The 18,507-nt window shown below is 38.8% G+C and overlaps 1 protein-coding gene across 1 annotated transcript in view; it reads right to left on the bottom strand.

The window, feature by feature from the left end:
* The window catches only part of CDH8 (cadherin 8), a 382,041-nt gene that overhangs the window by 143,776 nt on the left and 219,758 nt on the right, over positions 1-18,507 (bottom strand). Inside the window, 1 exon segment of the mRNA XM_047712240.1 lies at positions 1,284-1,420. Within this exon segment, the coding sequence (XP_047568196.1) occupies positions 1,284-1,420 (137 nt within the window).

Below are 18,507 nucleotides of genomic sequence, written 5' to 3'. Positions count from 1 at the left end.
TATACATTTTCATTTGGTTGTTTTGTTTTTTAATAGGGCTCCATGGAGGACATTTCCCCCATATCTCAGAACAAGGAAAAGCTGTGCCCTTCCTAAAGGCATGGCTTATTCTTGTTTTACACACAGATTAATCACATGTCTCAGAGATGTTTGCCGTGTTCTCACATTAGCTGTGAAAACATAGAGCAGATTTTAGAGAGAATATAGAGCAGATTTTAGGTCCCACATCCTATAATTGTCATCTACCCCCCCTATACTGTATGTATACCCATGAATATTTCTTAATGTTGATTTTTATTTCCTTATTCAGATTCCCAACTCCTTTCAGAATTGATTGTCTCCCTTGAACCTGTGTCAACTGTAAAGGTCTTATCAGGTCCTTTACAGAAAGAAGGACATCAGATAACACCAAAAAAATGTATTTTGTTTGGAAATAAAATGAGTATTACGTTCCTTTGGCATGTCTTTGTATAACAAAAATTGGTGAGGCAGAGGGCAAATTCTCAAAGATGGTGTAGCACCAAATTCCACCACATAGCTACTGGTTTAGAGACTCAATAGTAGTGCCCATTAGTGTAATCAAAGCAACTGTGCTCACTGAAAATTGAAAGACAAACATATGTTATTTCAACAATCCTGCAAAGTCCTCTTAAAAAAAAAAAAGCTTACATTTTCACCTGTATTTTATGAAAATGATTATACTAAAGTTACAGTTTTAGTCTTGGTTACTGTGTAAACTATACTAAATTCTAAAAATGAAACAAAAAATCATCTATAATTTCATTTACCCAAAATAATGTGTATTGACAGTATGAAGTTTCCTTCTATGTTTTGTGTCTGCATATGTGAATAGGATGGATGTGGTCTACATATACGAACAGTAGTTTCTGTATTATATGTAATATTTATGTTTGGCCCATTTACTTAAATTATAGTCAAGAATTCTTGAGTTGTACTTTTTTTTAACCTAACCTTTCATACTAAATCTTTCCCCCTATTTTAATGTGGAAAACATTATCTTTAATGGCTGAATAATGGATATGTGATATAAGGGTATTTGGATATAAGAATGTTTCCTTCCCACATATATTGCAATCCTTGGTAATTTACCACCGGGCAAGTTATTTCTTTGTGAAATAATTGATTCAAAGACTCCTTGGGAACAATAAAATAAGTTCTAATGCCAAAATATCTGATGGAAACAGGGATCACATCAACCATGTGATCCCTAGGCATAAACTGAACCCAGTCAGACAAGGAAGAAATTAAACCCAGGCACTTACTAATTTCGGTAGCAATGATTGTTATGTTGTGCCATACGCTTAATTCTCTGTCAAGTGGTGTGGCCAGCGTTATCTTTCCATCATCTGCATTAATGTTGAATTGTCTCTCCAGGTCAGTGTGCCGGTCGATGGAAAACCTACAAAACAGACACATCTGTAATCTACTTCAATGTTTATATGATCCATATATTCCACAGCAGACCTTTAGTAATCCTTGGAGAGTCATAGTTGTGAAGTCAAATGGATTGGGAAACTCGGTGGCATCATAATTTGTAGAATAAAATGACTGAATGAGGCACAAGAAACTTAATAATTATTGTCCAAGGAGTAATTAGCTACATATGCAACACGGAGGTCATAAACTGCCATCAGTTTCAATAGGTAGCATCTTCAAAAACGGATGCTGATGAAGAGTTAATTGGACAATCCATCACGTTTATTGGACATCTTATGATAATTAGCGGTTGCCACAAAATATCACATAAAACAATAGACTTAAACCCAAAGCAGGACGGTGCTAGGCAGCATGTTATTTACGACAGTTCAAAGGAAATGTGTGTTTCTGTTAAGCACGTATTTGGCTAGACAACATGTATGTGTTGTTATTGTTGCTGCTGAATTTGTTGCTGCTGTTTTCATGTTAAGGAAAGTACATATTGACGATTCCTGTTAGTTTCTGTCCATAGAAATAAGATGGTTGCTGGTTCTCTAGTAACAATTTTTAAACGTCGGAATGGGTATTTTAGCATATTTACAACACTAGAATCTATGAAATTAACAATTTTTTTTTTTAAAGATTTTATTTACTTATTTGACAGAGAGAGATCACAAGCAGGCAGAGAGGCAGGCAGAGAGAGAGGAGGAAGCAGGCTCCCTGCTGAGCAGAGAGCCCGATGCGGGGCTCCATCCCAGGACCCCGAGATCATGACCTGAGCCGAAGGCAGCGGCTTAACCCACTGAGCCACCCAGGCGCCCCTGAAATTAACAATTTTAAATACACAGGTTAGTCGTTCCTCTTTTGAGAACACTCTTTCAGATAAGATATTATTAAGAAACACTAGGCATCAAGATAACACAGTAATTATTTTTTTTCACAACATTTATTGCTATTCTCTTTATACATCAAGATCTGTGTTTTGGTTATGGAATGCTGAAACCAATAAGGTAAGTGTCTTAAGAAACCAAAGGCATATTTAGAAAAATTGGCCCATAAGTAGTGAGATCCACTAAAACAGGATAGAATGGAAACAGGGACCATTTATCAGGGACCAAGCATAGTGCTAGATGCCGCTTCTTTTTTCTGTCCTCCTCTATTTAGTTTCTTATAGAATGAAGGAAGGGTGCTGTGGACGGATGTTTGGGTAGCCACAAAATTCATGGGTTAAAATCCTAACTCCCAATATAATAGTATTTGGAAATGAGGTCTTTGGGAGTAATTACTGTAAGATGAGGCCATGAAGGTGCATCCTCATGATGGGATTAATGGCTTTATTAAAAAAGGAGGGCACACAGGATCTCTTTCCGCTCTCGGCCGATGAGGATACAATGAGAAGATAGTCATCCTATCTGTTATTTATGTATTGCTATTTTGGGGATATGTTCACTGAACCTCAATTTTTTTTTACTGGTCAGCTATGGTTGCAGACTAAGAATAAAGCATAAATCAGTCTCTAAGATATGTTCTAATATTGCTAGAGATGTGTTTATCATTATCATCATCACACTCAGCATAATCACCATATTGGATGACACAAAACTTTAATAATCTTTCCACTTGGAAGGTGATAGAGAAGGCCCCTTTCTTAACAGTTTATAAATAGCAGAAAACTAGAAAAAACATTTGGGCGTCATTTAAATTTCATCGCTCTAACAGAGGCGGAGATATTTTTCTCATTTTTTAAAGTTCCAGTTCATGACAGACTGTATGGAGTGAGTCATAAGAATTTATAAAATAGGCTATAAATACAGCCCTTTGGTAAGATCACAGGTAAGAATGTCACAACACTACGAGATTACACAACGGGAGGAACATGATGGGGGAGAAATGACTTTGTTGAAATTCAGTTTAAAGTCTACCTCAACTATTTCAAGAAGCCCCTTGCTATCTCTGTAGACATTTCAGACATTTTAATGTCTAGCAGACTTTATAATAAAGGCTCCCAAGAATTGCTAAACATCCCAGAAATCCTGATTCAACATCATCAACAAGCATGCACTCAACACCAACTGTGGGCCAAGCACAGTGCTAGATGCCTCTTCCTTCTTCTGTCCTCTTCTCTTTGGTTTCTTATGGAACAAAGAAAAGAAAAATAAAACCCTTAGAGGACATTTTAAGTAACCTAACTAGTACATACCAGAACCAGGATGAATATTCGTGTTTGATTCCCTCTGAAGTCTATGTGTACACCAGCTAGCAACAGGAAGGGCTGACCTTATTCACATATAAAATAGGGATGATAGGGGGCTTGGGTGGCTCAGTGGGTTAAGCATCTGACTTAAGCTCAGATCATGATCTCAGGGTCCTGGGATTGAGTCCTACGACGGGTTCCCCACTCAGCGGGGAGTCTGCTTTTCCCTCTTCCCCTCCTCCTGCTTGTGCCCTCTCTCACTCTCTCTCTCTCTCAAATAAATAAAATCTTTTTAAAAATAAGAATGATATTACTATTAGATAGTAGGATTGTTGTGAGGACTGGATGAGATGCTAAGTGTGGCATGCTTTGTCAACACACCTGTGTGCAGACCACTAAGTATCAGGGATCAAGGGCCCTCACATCATTTGTGTGATAATGACATCATCGAATGCCATCTATGTACTCAATTTTGTGAACTCAAAATTGTGATTATTTTTCTTATTTTAATATACAATTGCCTTCAACATATTATAGATGCCTATATTATATACACATATGTGCAATGCCTTACTATAATCTATATTAAATATCTATTTATTATATATGTGTTATTATATATACTTTTATATAGTGAAATAGATCAAAGGAAATATGATTTATTAAATAAGATAAGGAATTAGACCTCTCCAGAAAGCCAGGGAATAAGAAGCCTCCATTTCCCATCTTCTTTATAGACCTCCTGATAAGTTTTTTTTAAATAAAGATTTTATGTATTTATTTATTTGAGAAGAGAGACAGCATGAGTGGGGAGTGGGAAGGAGCAGAGGGAGAGAGAGAAGTAGAGTTCCCACTGAGCAGGGAGCCTGATGGGGCTGGATCCCAGGATCCTGGGATCATGACCTAAGCCAAAGGCAGACACTTAACCACCCATGAGCCACCCACATGCCCAACATGTCCTGATACATTTTCTAATCCATCTTTACTTTCTAGCAAACTCTTTTCTGCTCTGTTGCTTAAGGGCATGGCCTGGGTTTCCAGCTGTTTATTCTCAGGCTACCAGGAAAGTCCTCTGCTATTGGCTCCACAGAAATTCATAATCTCCTCATAAAGAACCTGGGTTCTAGTCTGACTGTCTGAGTTCATGTTTTGACCTTATCACTTACAAAGGTGTGACTTAGTCATGCTAAATCTTAGTGACTTAATCATGTTAAGTCTTAGTGACTTAGTTATGCTTAGTCTATCTGTGCCTTTGTTACTTAATCTGTAAAATGGAAATTATAATAGGTTTTGTGAGGCTTTAATGAATAATGCAGATAAAGCACTTTTGTGTCAGGGCCTGACACATAATAAGTGCTCAATAAATCTATATTTAAAAATCTGTACTGTTATCATTACTTATGTGGACATGATAACATCGTTTCTCCTGATGACTCCCTATCCCTTTCTCAGGTCCAACGTAGCATCCCTTTCACTCCTTGGTTCTCTTCTTCCTCAGTAAGTAGAGCTGAGTTCTCCTAGCAGTAGAAGCAAACACACAGAAGATGCCAGCTTAAGTGATTAAAAATAAAGCTGAGAAGAGAGAGCAAGTGGGGGCAGGATGTCGGCATCTCTGGCATCATTATTTTAGGTGTTTATTTTTCCACAAACTTTTCTCTGTCTCATGAACTCACCACTGCAGGTTCAAAGATTTCCTGGACATATTCAATCGTTTGTTAATATTAAGTAACATGTGATCTTTTTTTAAAGTTTTATTTATTTATGACAGAGAGATAGTGAGAGAGGGAACACAAGCACAGGGGAGCTGGAGAGGGGAAAGCAGGCTCCCCACTGAGCAGGGAGCCCATATGGGGCTCAATCCCAGTACCCCAGGATCACGACCTGAGCCAAAGGCAGACGCTTTACTGACTGAGCCACCCAGGTGCCCCAAATGTGATCTTTTTTTAACCACAGTTAAAATTAATTACATTTTTAACAATTTGAAAATTGGTTACATAGCTTAAGATTCCATTAGAAAAAAAAATTGAAAGCATGCTATGTTCAGGAATGTTCTCAGAAGATGTTTGCTCTGCCCCACCTCCCCACCACACGCACACATTCCAGAGCCACACCACTTAATCTTTAGCTGCAAAAATTCAGCTTGCTCTCCTCTGGTCCTCTAAGCTCCCACCATCCACTGCAGCAATCCCAAAGTCTCCCCTCTCCTCTCAGTCACTCATAACACTGTGTGATATAGTAACATCAGCAACAATAAATACTTAAATAAGGAACTAATATAGGCTCTTTCCTTAAGTCAATTAATAGAAAATAATTTAAAAAAAGCAAACTAGAATGGGTTAAGAAAGCAAACCTGGAGTAACAACTAAGATTTTAGAATCCAGTGTCCTACGTAAAGTCACAGAATGTCATTTTTTGGGCTAGATACCTGGGAAGTAGATCCATAAGCCTCTCTTTTTCCTGGGATTCCCTGTGTCTGTCTGAGTAGTAGCACATAAAGTGGAAGAAGCATAATCAGAGAAACCAGAGAACCTTCATTAGGCTCTCACTGGTGGAATCTCATTGAAATTAGGTAACTATTCATAATCTCATAGGCTCCTCTCTAAATAGGAGAAGATATCTTCTTCAGAGAGTGATGCTTTACAGTAAATTGATACATGTCTCACATTAGGCAAATGAATAAATGAGTAATAAAATAAATGGTGAGTCAATTCTTCAATCTGTAAGAGACTCCTTTAAGCTGAGCATTAACTGCAGACACAAATTTCTAGAAATGGAAATATACAAATAAGGACTATCACTCACATCCTTTAGTAGACTTAGGAAAGGCAGAAATTCACACGTGATGCTAGAGAGATATCCCAGAACCCTCTGTAAGCTTTATTGATACTTGTCTTTGCCTCTTTCAAAATATCTCCTACTCTATGTACTTCCACGGAGCAAAGACTCTGAGCTAATGAAATCAAAGGCTGTCCTTGGTTTTACAGCCCTCGGCTCATCCATGGGGAACCTTCTGTATGTGGTCTGAGTCATTCCTCTCCTTAAGGATGTTCCTTCCATTTTCTCTAGGTACACATCTGCCAGACTTTCACTCTTTCAGGACAAGGAGATATTTTTGATTCCTGTATCATAGTAGCACATTGGTTGGGTTTTGCATAGCAGTTACTCAACAATGGATTGTAGGAAGGATGTACGAATACTTATCAAGCATGGATTTTACTAAGAGTGAAATATGGTACTAAAGAAATACAAGGGAAAAGAATAATGGGGATAGGAAAAGAATAAAACCTGAGAAAGAAAAAAAAACTGAGAAAGAACTATTTTGGTTCATATTCTATCTATTGAAAAATTCAAAACTTTCTAATTTATGTCTTCAAAGTCACAGGATCCGTACCTCCGGTATTGAAGTCTTCATTCTAATTTCTTTAAAATTTCCATGTTTTGGATTTGCTGTTTCTTTGCAGAATTACTTAAAGTGTGTTAGACAAAAGATCTCGTTTTGAGAAAAAGAGAATACACTTTGGAGACTCATCTTCCTGCCAGATTAAGAAGGAACTGCTTATTAACACAGTGGGAAGTGGCATGTGAGAAAAGTGGGCTCCTTGGGTCATGTTAACATCAATCCTAATGATGGAAATTTTGGAAATAGACATTCTCCATCTAGTACAATGAGGATGTTTTAGAAGCCTCATTTAAACTTTCTCCTTTTATTCCAACAAATTCCCTGGTTTGCTTCAATATTACTGTTTCACTAACCTACAGGAGTAGGTCTTAAAAGTAAATGGTAAAAACTTCATCATCTTACTTTGTGAAATTAAGTCTACAGGTGCAAGAAAATTCCTACCTAGATGCACAGTGCCTTGTTTGGAAACTCATTTAATCTATAGTATTCTGACCATGAACACAAACTGATGTCACAGTTGACCCAAATAAGAGTAGCCTGCAGAGTTCAGAAGTAAATACAAGAAGATATCACTGGTGCAGTGACTAAGAAGAGCTCAAAATGGACCATGGATATCCCTGGGTTGAAAAATGGCACCCTATTCTGCATTGCAGCTCCACGGATATTAAATAACCATTTTTAGTTGAGTTATCGGTTTCTTTAATTAACAACAGCTCAACTATTTATATTTCATACTAACACTGGTGTTGGCACAAAGTCCCAGTGTGTGTTTGTATTTTGTTGTCCATATTCAAGTATTATACACACATATTCAACACATCTCCTACCTCTCTTCCCAATCCCACCCCCAACATTACATACTGAGACCCTCTGTCCCCTGTTCGATTACTGCTTCTTGGTCTGTAACAATGTCAAGAACATTTTAAGGGGATGCCTGAGTGGCTCAGTTGGTTAAGGGTCTGCCTTCGGCTCAGGTCATGATCCCAGGGTCCTGGGATTGAGTCCTGCATCGGGCTCCTTGCTCAGCAGGAAGCCTGATTCTCCCTGTGCCTCTCGCCCAGCTTATGCGCTCTCTCTCTGTCTTTCTCACTGACAAATAAATAAATAAAGTCTTAAAAAGAAAAAAAGAAGGAATATTTTAAGGATTTTTAGAACAAACATCCCCAAATCAGGGAGTCTTCCATTTTCATGGCCAGTGGCTTCGGGACAACAGGAGGAAACTGTGTAGGATAAACCGGGGAGTATACATGAACAGCTACACTGAAGACTTTAGCCATCAGATAAAGATAAACTGATAACAGGTTTCCTAAGAAAAAGTTATCGTGGACTATACTCTCTCCACTGTAATATTTGTGAAACACCTGATGATTTTCCCAGGGAATGGCCCTTCTATTCCTAACTTCTCTGTGAAGCCACTTTATACAGCCAACCCTCAGTTTCTTCACCCAAAATTGAGAACAATAGAATCACCTTCTTTTAAAGGTTAAGGTGAATCCCAAATTGGATAATGTGCTCTAAATTTCCTCACGGTTTTTAAAAGTGGTTTTACATTGAGTCTTTATCATTATTTCTAGAAGACACTCTGCCAAATATCTAGGTATTTTTAAACAACAACAAAATATTTCAAAGATTCTGGTGTTTGGGGTTCATATGGAGAGAGACAGAATGTTACCATATTTCAACTTGCTGTTTTCACCTAAAGAGTGAAGCAGATTCACCCAACATAATCATGCTCAGGTACCTTTTACTTTATTTAGGGTCAAATATAGAAAGCTCAGATTCTAAATCTGTCATTTTTAAAAAAAAGATTTTATTTATTTGACAGACGAGGATCACAAGTAGGCAGAGAGGCAGGCAGAGAGAGAGGAAGGGAAGCAGGCTCCCCACTGAGCAGAGAGCCCAATGTGGGGCTCAATCCTAGGACCTTGAGATCATGACCCAAGTCGAAGGCAGAGGCTTTAACCCACTGAGCCATCCAGGCGCCCCAATCTGTCGGTTTTTATGAGGTTCCATTTTCCAAGCATGAATGTTGTTTTGTCATTTGTTCCATTAATATCTTGAAAAAATAAAGACCTAAAGCGACAATCTCGTGTGTAACATTCTGCAGCCAAAGAACCAAAAGAACAACAAAATAATTCTTTAGTGTAAATCTCAGATAAAATTTGATTCATGATTAATTCTTCAATATTTACATAATATCTTTGGAGAAATTCTAATTTTCTGAATCATCAAAATAATCATTCCTAAATGAGAATTCTAAATATGATATGATAGCAAAAATATGGGGGAAAAACTGAATGTAGTCTTGCACACTGTGAAGGGATTAAATATAAAGTTTTTATTATTTCTTTCAATTTCAATAAGGTTTTTGTGGTTGCTTCTTTTAGGCAAGTGAGATGCTAAACATTTGAATAAAGACTATTCTTTGGACTCATTGGTGTGACCTCACTGTTTACAGTGAAAAGTGGCAGGCTCTGTAATGAAGTAATGCTCACATTGCAGTGAGTAAGCCCGAATGTGCCTGGGAAAGAGTGAGAGGGGACAGAGATGACACCAAGAGGATGTAGCATCTGTTTGGGGACAGGAAGAATGAGAATGAGCAGATGTTTTCCAAGTAGAACAGGTAAGGACAGCATCCCCAGCAGGAAGGAAAAAAAAAAAAAAAGCATGTCGAAAATCTTGAGAGTTTATTTAGGAAAGCATAAAAATTAAAGGACTATACTAGTGTGGGGAGAGCTCAGGTCTGACAGATGAGCATTCTATCATTTCTTTCCCATCTTTCCCTTCCATCTCAGCTCTTAACTTTCTACCTTCATTCACTCCTTATTGAGTATTTCTTATGTGCAAGGCATGATGTTAGGTGCCAAGACAGATATGACCTTGGGCTAATGTCATATAGATGAAGTCTATAGGTGAAGAAAGACAATGAAAATAAATAAGTCTTTTCAAAGCTTACAGTGATGAAGACAAAAAGGGGTACATAAAATATTACAAATTATTCATATCAAAAGCAGGAGAAAATATGAAAAGTCTGAGTTAGGAATATGTTCTCTGTGCTTAAAGACCTTAACAAAGGATGGTGTGGTTGAAGTTTTGACAGGGGAAGGACATCAGGGGATACAACACAAAGAGCCTTAGAAACTGAGTGGAGGGATTTTTTTCACCTGTAGGAAATGGGGAGCCATTTGAAGAAATATAGCAGGAAAGTCATATGATTTAAACCACAGCTGAATTTCATAGATCTTTCTGTGATGTAGAAACATGCTCTACATATTTGTTCTACATACAGGAGCCAATGTGGTTAATATATATATACCACAGTACAGTTACCAATGTGGTAACCACTTGCTACATGTAGCTGTTTAGCCCTTGAAGTCTAGCTAGTAGAACAGAGCAACTGAAATTTGTATTTTGTTTAATTTAAATGAATTTTATCTCTATTCAAAGATCTACATGTGACTAGTGTCTAATCTAGTGGACAGCACAGCTCTAAGTGGGTTAGAGATTAGCCTGGCACCTGTGTGGATATCAAGGGGCTGGTGGCGGGCAGATGGGACTTTCATGAGTGCTCACATTACAGATGATGGTGTTGGGAGTCTAGAAAGTAAAATAAACAAGACATAGTGATTATTTGGATGTGGGAAGTAAGGGAGACAGAGGAATATTGAAGAAATGCCCTTACAAATGGCTCCCAGCCTCTTCCTCTTCTCAGGGGAAATTGAAGAGTGAGGAACATCCTTTAACATACAGACTTTTGTCTATATGAAAGGACATTCAAAGTTGATGAGACTACATTAAGAATAAAATAGAGATAGTGTGAAGTTAAAAAAAAATGTCTGGACCATAGGAACACGCCTGGGGTTAAGATTTAGTAATATATTTAATATATTTATCATGGCCTTCCTAATTTTCAGCTACTCTGCTGATATATTAACTTTTTATTTAATCCTCCATATATATGACTTGAGGAACCCGTATAAATTGTCCTGACTCTCAATGTCCGTGGTTGCAAAATGTAGATAATACACATTTTTCCCCCAACCATAAAGTTAGTGAGATATTAAGTATCATATCCTGACCATAGTATCTGACATTGAATGTCACATAGCTATGAGGATAGTGGTATTTGACTAAATAGTTTCCAATTTTGGTCAAAATTGTTTACTGTAAAAAACAAAAGAATTGTTTATGGAAAACATGCACACCCAAGGAATACTAAGAGTAGTGGGTAACTAGACCAAAACAGGTATTTTTTTCATGTCATAAAGTTATCTATGCATTGAAAATTTCATTGGACATTCAGTAAATCTAGGCTCATTTAGTACACGCTAAGGACTTACACTAAACCCTAGCAATTAAGGGCTGGAAATGCATTTATACTGAAATACCTTGTTTACATATCTGATTTATAATACTAATACAAGCACACCATTCCAGTGGTCAAGCAGATGCAATTCTCTCTAGTGGGACAAAAGTATTTCTCGTCAAAATTACTCACCCCTAAACACAATGCCTGCCTACATGGTCTAACATAGTCTTGTACACGTAAGCAAGTGCAAAGTCCAATATCATGTACCTGATGTTTAATAAAGGTGATCCAGACAGGTTTCCTCTTTCTCCAGTGAGCAGATCTCTCATACTTCACCACCTTCTGGATCCTGTTCCCTTTCCATACCTGTTATCTCCAATTTCACACCCTTGGCTTTGGAAGGACATTTAGGTCTTCTGCTGTCTTCTGCAGTATTAGATGTATTTCCCATAGCTGTGACCCATCTTAAGGACTTTCATAAATCTTATTTACTGTGGAGCCACACACCTCAGCAGACCATCCCCAAACTTGATTGGCATCCCGAGGCACATTTGGAAGGCACTTCAACTTGAACGGTTTCACTCCCCAGCAAACTGGCTCCAGACACATAGAATAAAGCTAATAAACTTTTGATAGATGGATGGAGATGGTATTTCTCCATTTTTAACATCTTCTCTTCTCAAATATGCAATATTATGTTTTCCTCTGTAACACGGAGTCAAATCTGATTGTCCTTTATCAAGAGCAAGGTTGTATAATACCTTGTGTCAAATTAGAATGTAGAAATATAAGGAGAAATAAAGCCTCGGTTGAAATGACTCCCATAAATATTTGAACATCAGATAAGGATGTCAATCTCCCTTTGTTGGGATGCAAAATAGAGGATTTATTTTGCCGTATAACAATGTTAGATAACACTGCTCAGCCTACACGAGCATCTTTGTTTCTCTCAGAATATAAACATTACTATCAAATTTTATTCCCTAGAGGAGACAAAGACTTCACCAATCAGAAAATAAACAAAAAACCAGAAACTTTTAAAGGCGAGATCAGAATTTTCCTTTAATTTTAGCTATTTTTATGACTCTAGATCACTTGTTTTAAATTATTTTATAACAAAGCCTCTGCCTTTGGCTCAGGTCATGGTTTCAGGGTCCTGGGATAGAGGTCCACATCGGGCTCTGTGCTTAGCAGGGAGCCTGCTTCCCTTCCTCTCTCTCTGCCTACCTCTCTGCCTACTTGCGATCTGTCAGTCAAATAAATACATAAAATCTTATAAAGGGGGGGCACCTGCGTGGCTCAGTGGGTTAAAATATTTTATAACATATTTTATAAATTCATGCAGCTTCATGGTTTTGGATAACTACGGCCATACTACACAGAGAGCATTTCAGCGCTCCCTTCTGACCCTTCGGTGTCTGTATGTCAAAATGCAGAACAAGTATCTACTTGCCTAAAGGAAGATACTGTAGTGTGGTGCCAACACGGGTTTGGGAACTGCATGGCTAGCATGATGAATTTAGTCAAATTACTTCCCTAATAAAGAGACTCAGAGCTCTGATCCATGACTGACATGAAGACATGCTGTGCAGATCTTCCTCCGAGGAAGGATGCCTGAGCTGTGTGGGGAAGGGTCAGCAGGAAGCCTTCAGCTATCCACTCCTTCCAATCTGAGAGTCTATGCTCCAGAGTTTATCTGGAGATTAAGCAAGCAGAAGGATAAAGGTCCTTTTGGCCTGAGGCAGGACTCCTCTGATGACCAACATTCATTCCAGAGAGACCCACTGGGTTGGGCCAAGCTTTTGCAGGAACTGTATGCTGTTCGACGTCTCCCCCTGCTCATCCTGCTTTTTGTCCCCTTCCATTTATGGGGGCTGATCCCTAACAAACACCCTGTGCTTCAGACTCCCATCTACTCCCAGGGAAAACAGACTGTAACAATTTGGTAAGTGCGATAGAATATGTGTAATCCACAGAGTTACTGTCATGAAGTATAAATGAGATAACCTGTGGAGGGCACTATATTAAAATACTAAATAGGTGGGGTGCCTGGGTGGCTCAGTGGGTTAAGCCTCTGCCTTCGGCTCAGGTCATGATCCCAGGGTCCTGGGATCGAGCCCTACATTGGGCTCTCTGCTCAGGGACTGCTTCCCTTCCCCTCTCTCTCTGCCTGCCTCTCTGCCTACTTGTGATCTCTCTCTCTGTCTAATAAATAAGTAAAATCTTAAAATAAAATAAAACAAAATACTAAATAGGCACAAATGAAAATCCAGACATTATTTCCAGTATCACTCGTTGAATAGCGAGTCTCACAACGGAGAATACATGTCAGAGTGTGTGGAACACACTACGTACAGCAGGCCTCCTCCAAGTGAATTTCTACTTCATGCCATTTTATATTTTTAGATACAGAAATACTGCTACTCAGAGAATTTACCAAGACCTCAAAATGCAGAGACCAGGGTTTGGCTAAGGCAGTCACCAGCCTGTATTCTAGAAACCCTGTATTATTGTAATCATTAATGAGGTCTGGAGAATGGAGGAAAAAAATGCTGTTTCATAATAAACTCATGCAAGAAACAAGTAAATTCCTCACTTCAAGCAGGTAAAGCATGACGGCATTTTTCAGGATGCCCTTTCATAGCCTGTAGGGTAGTTAGGAGGATGGGCCCCAAAGCTACACGAAACAAAACCAGACTTTTCTGGCAGACTCAACGTAAGTATATTCTGCCGTGGGTCCCCTGAGGACCAATGTCCCAGGGGCTCTCAGGAAAGCTTGGGAGAAACCGCTTCCCGTCACATACAGCTGGAGTGTCATCCAAAGAATTTCTTTGACTGCTACAGATTTAAAAAATGTTTATTATTATTATTTTTTAATCTTTAGGTAGTTTCTGAGACAACATAAGATTCCGGAATGATATGGGAGCTAACTATTCAAATTACAGATGGAAATCCAGACCCCGATCCATCTAGGGTAGCGGTTGGCAAATGTTTTTGTCAAGTAAATATCTTAGGCTCGGCAGGCCGTACACCCCCTGTCACTGCTACTCGACTCTGCAGTTGTAGGACATAAAAAGAATGAGGATGGTTGTGTTCCAGTAAAACTTCATTTAAAGAAAGGTGGTAGGCCAGGTTTGGCGCACAGGCTATATAGTTTAATGGCCCCTGGCCTAAGGTAATAGAGTCAAAGTATTTGTCAAAGTCATGAGTCTCCCTTAAGTGGGTCCTACAGAAAGGAAAAAAAAAAAAGGAGGGGAAGGGGGAGGTAGACTCATACAGTAACAAAAGAGCTGCATATCCTGTTCAACATAGAGGAATAAGGCTTGCGATCCTTGCGATGCTCAACACGTTACCGTCTAGAGCACCGACCAGCATCCTCCCTTACACTCCAGATGCTCTGCAAAACCACACAAAGTTCCACGATGGAACGCACAGCTTACGTTTTCTCTTTCTTATAAAGTGCGACGCACTTTAGCAAATTAACATTCCTGTGCAAAGAAAACAGTCCTAGTGCAAAGAAAGTGGAGTTCAACTTGACCTGGCCACAATATCTTTAATCCCAATCGTGTCCCTGCGAACACAGGAAGATGCTGCTCTTGGAGAAAGGCAGTGTGTATCTGTTTTTCAAAGTTAACAGGCATAAATGCACTTTTATGTTATAAAAAATATTTTTGCTAAACATTGGTTTGCAGCCTCTATATGGAAAATTTATAGGAAGATGCAATTTGGAGCCAACCGCATGTGAAGATGCTGTTTAGAGCCACTTATAATGAAATAAACCCCTTAGTTATGAATCAGTTATTATATTTCACTGAACTCCAACTGTTTCTTTCTTACTGCTTAATTTCATTCTGGCTTTTGTTATTATGCCTAAAGAAACCATTTTAACATTTTCTCGCATGCACTTTTAGTATCAAAAATTCCATCTACAAGTTTTCAGCTTTTTGCCTCTAATTGCTCCACTGGTTGCTCTAACTGCTTTAATAAATAATATTATCTGGTTCTGCTAGTCCCAGGATTCTAAGGTCCCTGCATCACATATTATTTATTATTCCTCTAAGGAGAAAAAGGAGCCCTTTCCTACCCAAAGCATTTCTTTAGAAAAACAGAGAAAGAGAGGATGAGAGAAAAAAATTATATACACACAGTCCCCTCTCCAAATTAATATTTGGTCTCCACACTGTGGGATATTTCCACCTTAGCATCATTGAGTATCTATGGTTGCTTCTGTTCAAATTCATTATGAAACTAGGAAACTTCTTCCTCAGTGTGACCCTCAAGTTCCATAATCTATCTTTATTTATCATTTTTAGAGAGCACGTATCTAATTAGATAAATGTGAAGGGCTTGGGTTTTCCATGGCTATGCAGCCATCCTCCCTACTGTAGAATAAGGTCCATGAGGGCAGAGGCTTTGTCTTTACAGAAATTCCCTAGGAAAACCCGAGTTATGCTGATACCAGTTGTAAACAAAATAAATAAATCCTTTAACACACACGCACACATGAAAAAATAATGAATAAGTAGCTATCCGACTGAATGTATGATTTCACTGATACATTAACTACTGGTGGTTGAATTAGCAAGTACAGTGAGTTTTTTGGAACAATGACTTGAAGACTTGGTGCCTCTGAACTGGGAGACAATCAAACTTGTATCTGGCTAAAAGTGTGCAGAAACTAAGTGACCAAGTTTTAATGATTTTTTAAAAGGACTCAGTCCTTGCACCAGATCTTTGCACATTGGTGATAAGAGTGCAAAGAAGTGCAGCCCCTGTGGAAAACAGTATGGGAGTTCCTACAAAATTATTTAAAATCGAATCACCTTATGACCCAGCAATCTTACTTCTGGGTATTTATCCAAAACAATCAAAACATAGATTAGCACTCCTATTTCACTGTAACACTCTTTACATCAGCCAAGATGTGGAAACAATGTAAATGACCATCGACAGATGAATGAATAAGGAAAATATGGCCTATAGATAGAATGAAATACTATTCAGCCTTAAAAAGAAGGAATTTCTATGCTGCGCCACAACAGATATGAACTTGGAGAGTGAAATAGCCAGTCACAGAAGGACAAGTTCCACATGATTCTACATACAGGAGATAATCTAAAATAGTCAAATTCATAAAAGCACAGAACAGTGGTTGCCAGGGGCTGGGGGCAGGGGGAAATGGGGAGTCGCAAATCATTGGGTGTAAAGTTTCAGTTACACAGATGGATTAAGTTCTAGAAAGGTACTGTACAACACTGTGCCTAGAGTTAATGACAGATATTATAGTATGCACCTAAAAATCTGTTAAAGGGTAGAGCTGGTGGTAAGTGTTCTTATCACCAAAAAATCATGCGAATGATAAATAAAATTAAAACAGACAAAAACTAAGTCCTAACCAAAATACAGGAGTTACTACAAGACTGAGGAGTCCATCAATACACAGTCTACACTCTAAATTAATGCAAAGTTCTCAACAGTGTGGAATATTCCCACTTTTGCATCACTGGACATCAGGAATGTAAGGAGAGTGTTGTCAGGAAAAGAGCTCATTAACAGCAAGCCAGGTAACTGCAGTGAATTGTAAAAATGCCCGAGTTCAAATAGGAAGAACAAAATGCAATCTCTTATGTTGAGTGGGCACTTACATTCAGGAGAGGAATTAGGACAACAGAGCATTGTGGCTACCATGGTCATGTGTCCGTCTACTCTGCCTGCTGAATGGCCATCACCCCCACTTTTATTTTAAGCAGCTCATGCTCTGAAAGAAATAGGAAGCAACTGCCTAAAACCACCATCATATATCATCTCAACACCATGGTAACACCAAATACACACTTGAAATAAATGTATTAAAAGGGGAAAAAAATGAGCCACAGCAGGTTAACAGGAAGGCACTGGATGATATTTTAACACTTAGGTTATGCTGAAAATTTTTACCTTACCTATAAACAGTTAACTGCATATAAAAGCATTTCAAAGTGTCTGTCACAAAGGATGGGCTCAGTAAACATGAATTGCCATCATCCCACCCCTCATGCAAAATGCCAGAACAAGCAAAGCATGCATAGATACGGTAGCAATGTTAAGAAGAAATTTAGGTTTAAATCCTGGCCCCGCACCCCCTACTCTATGACCACACACAGGGAACTCAACCTTTTAGAGCCTCAGCTCTTTCTCCGGAAACTAAAATCATACAGACTACTTCCCTGCAATCTTTATGAGAAATAAGTGAAATGATACATAATAGGAACTTAGCACAATGTCTGATCTGATTTATGCTATTGTTAGAAGATTCTTTCTTCTTTTACCTCCTTAATCACAATTGGGTTTACAGCCAATAGTAACAAAACCCATACAAAAGGGTTGGACTGTGGAGCAAGGAGCATTCGCATCCATCCTCTGGTGAATTCCACAGACCTGGGATATTTTCTTCCCTTGTGGGTATGCATCCCATATGGAATGAGGCCATTTAGAGAATGAGTAGTTTATGATTTCAATTAAAACTGGTCCTGCTGGGGTGCCTGGGTGGCTCAGTGGGTTAAAGCCTCTGACTTCGGCTCAGGTCATGATCCCAGGGTCCTGGGATGGAGCCCCGCATCGGGCTCTCTGCTCAGCAGGGAGCCTGCTTCCCCCTCTCTCTCTGTCTGCCTCTCCGCCTACTTGTGATCTGTCTGTCAAATAAATAAATAAAATCTTTTAAAAAAAAAAACCCCAAAACTGGTCCTGCTAAGCTGTTCCAAAAAGCAGAGACATAGCTGAAGTCCCTGAGAACGTGGGGAAATAAAGTGTGACAGAGGGACAGCAGATAAGACATTGTGCCATCAGAAAAACCTAGGTACGCCTCACAGTTCCACTCTTGATTATTCGTGTGCTACCCAGCAACTTAGGTTTTTTATCCATAGTTTCCTGATCTGTTAATTTGAGGAAATGAGTATGTTATCCTATAGGAGAGGAGTTAGGGAATGAAATGAGTACATTCAGCACACTTGCTGCATACTGACCACTCACTAGGAACAATATTTTTTTTTTAAAGATTTTATTTATTTATTTGACAGACAGAGATCACAAGTAGACAGAGAGGCAGACAGAGAGAGAGGTGGAAGCAGGCTCCCCGCAGAGCAGAGAGCCCGATGTGGGGCTCGATCCCAGGACACCGGGACCATGACC

The sequence above is a fragment of the Lutra lutra genome, chromosome 17 (genome assembly GCF_902655055.1).
Source record: "Lutra lutra chromosome 17, mLutLut1.2, whole genome shotgun sequence".
In the NCBI taxonomy this organism is placed as follows: Eukaryota; Metazoa; Chordata; class Mammalia; order Carnivora; family Mustelidae; genus Lutra; species Lutra lutra.
The sequence above is the reverse complement of the archived record's forward strand: the minus strand, read 5'-3'. Positions and strand labels throughout refer to the sequence as shown.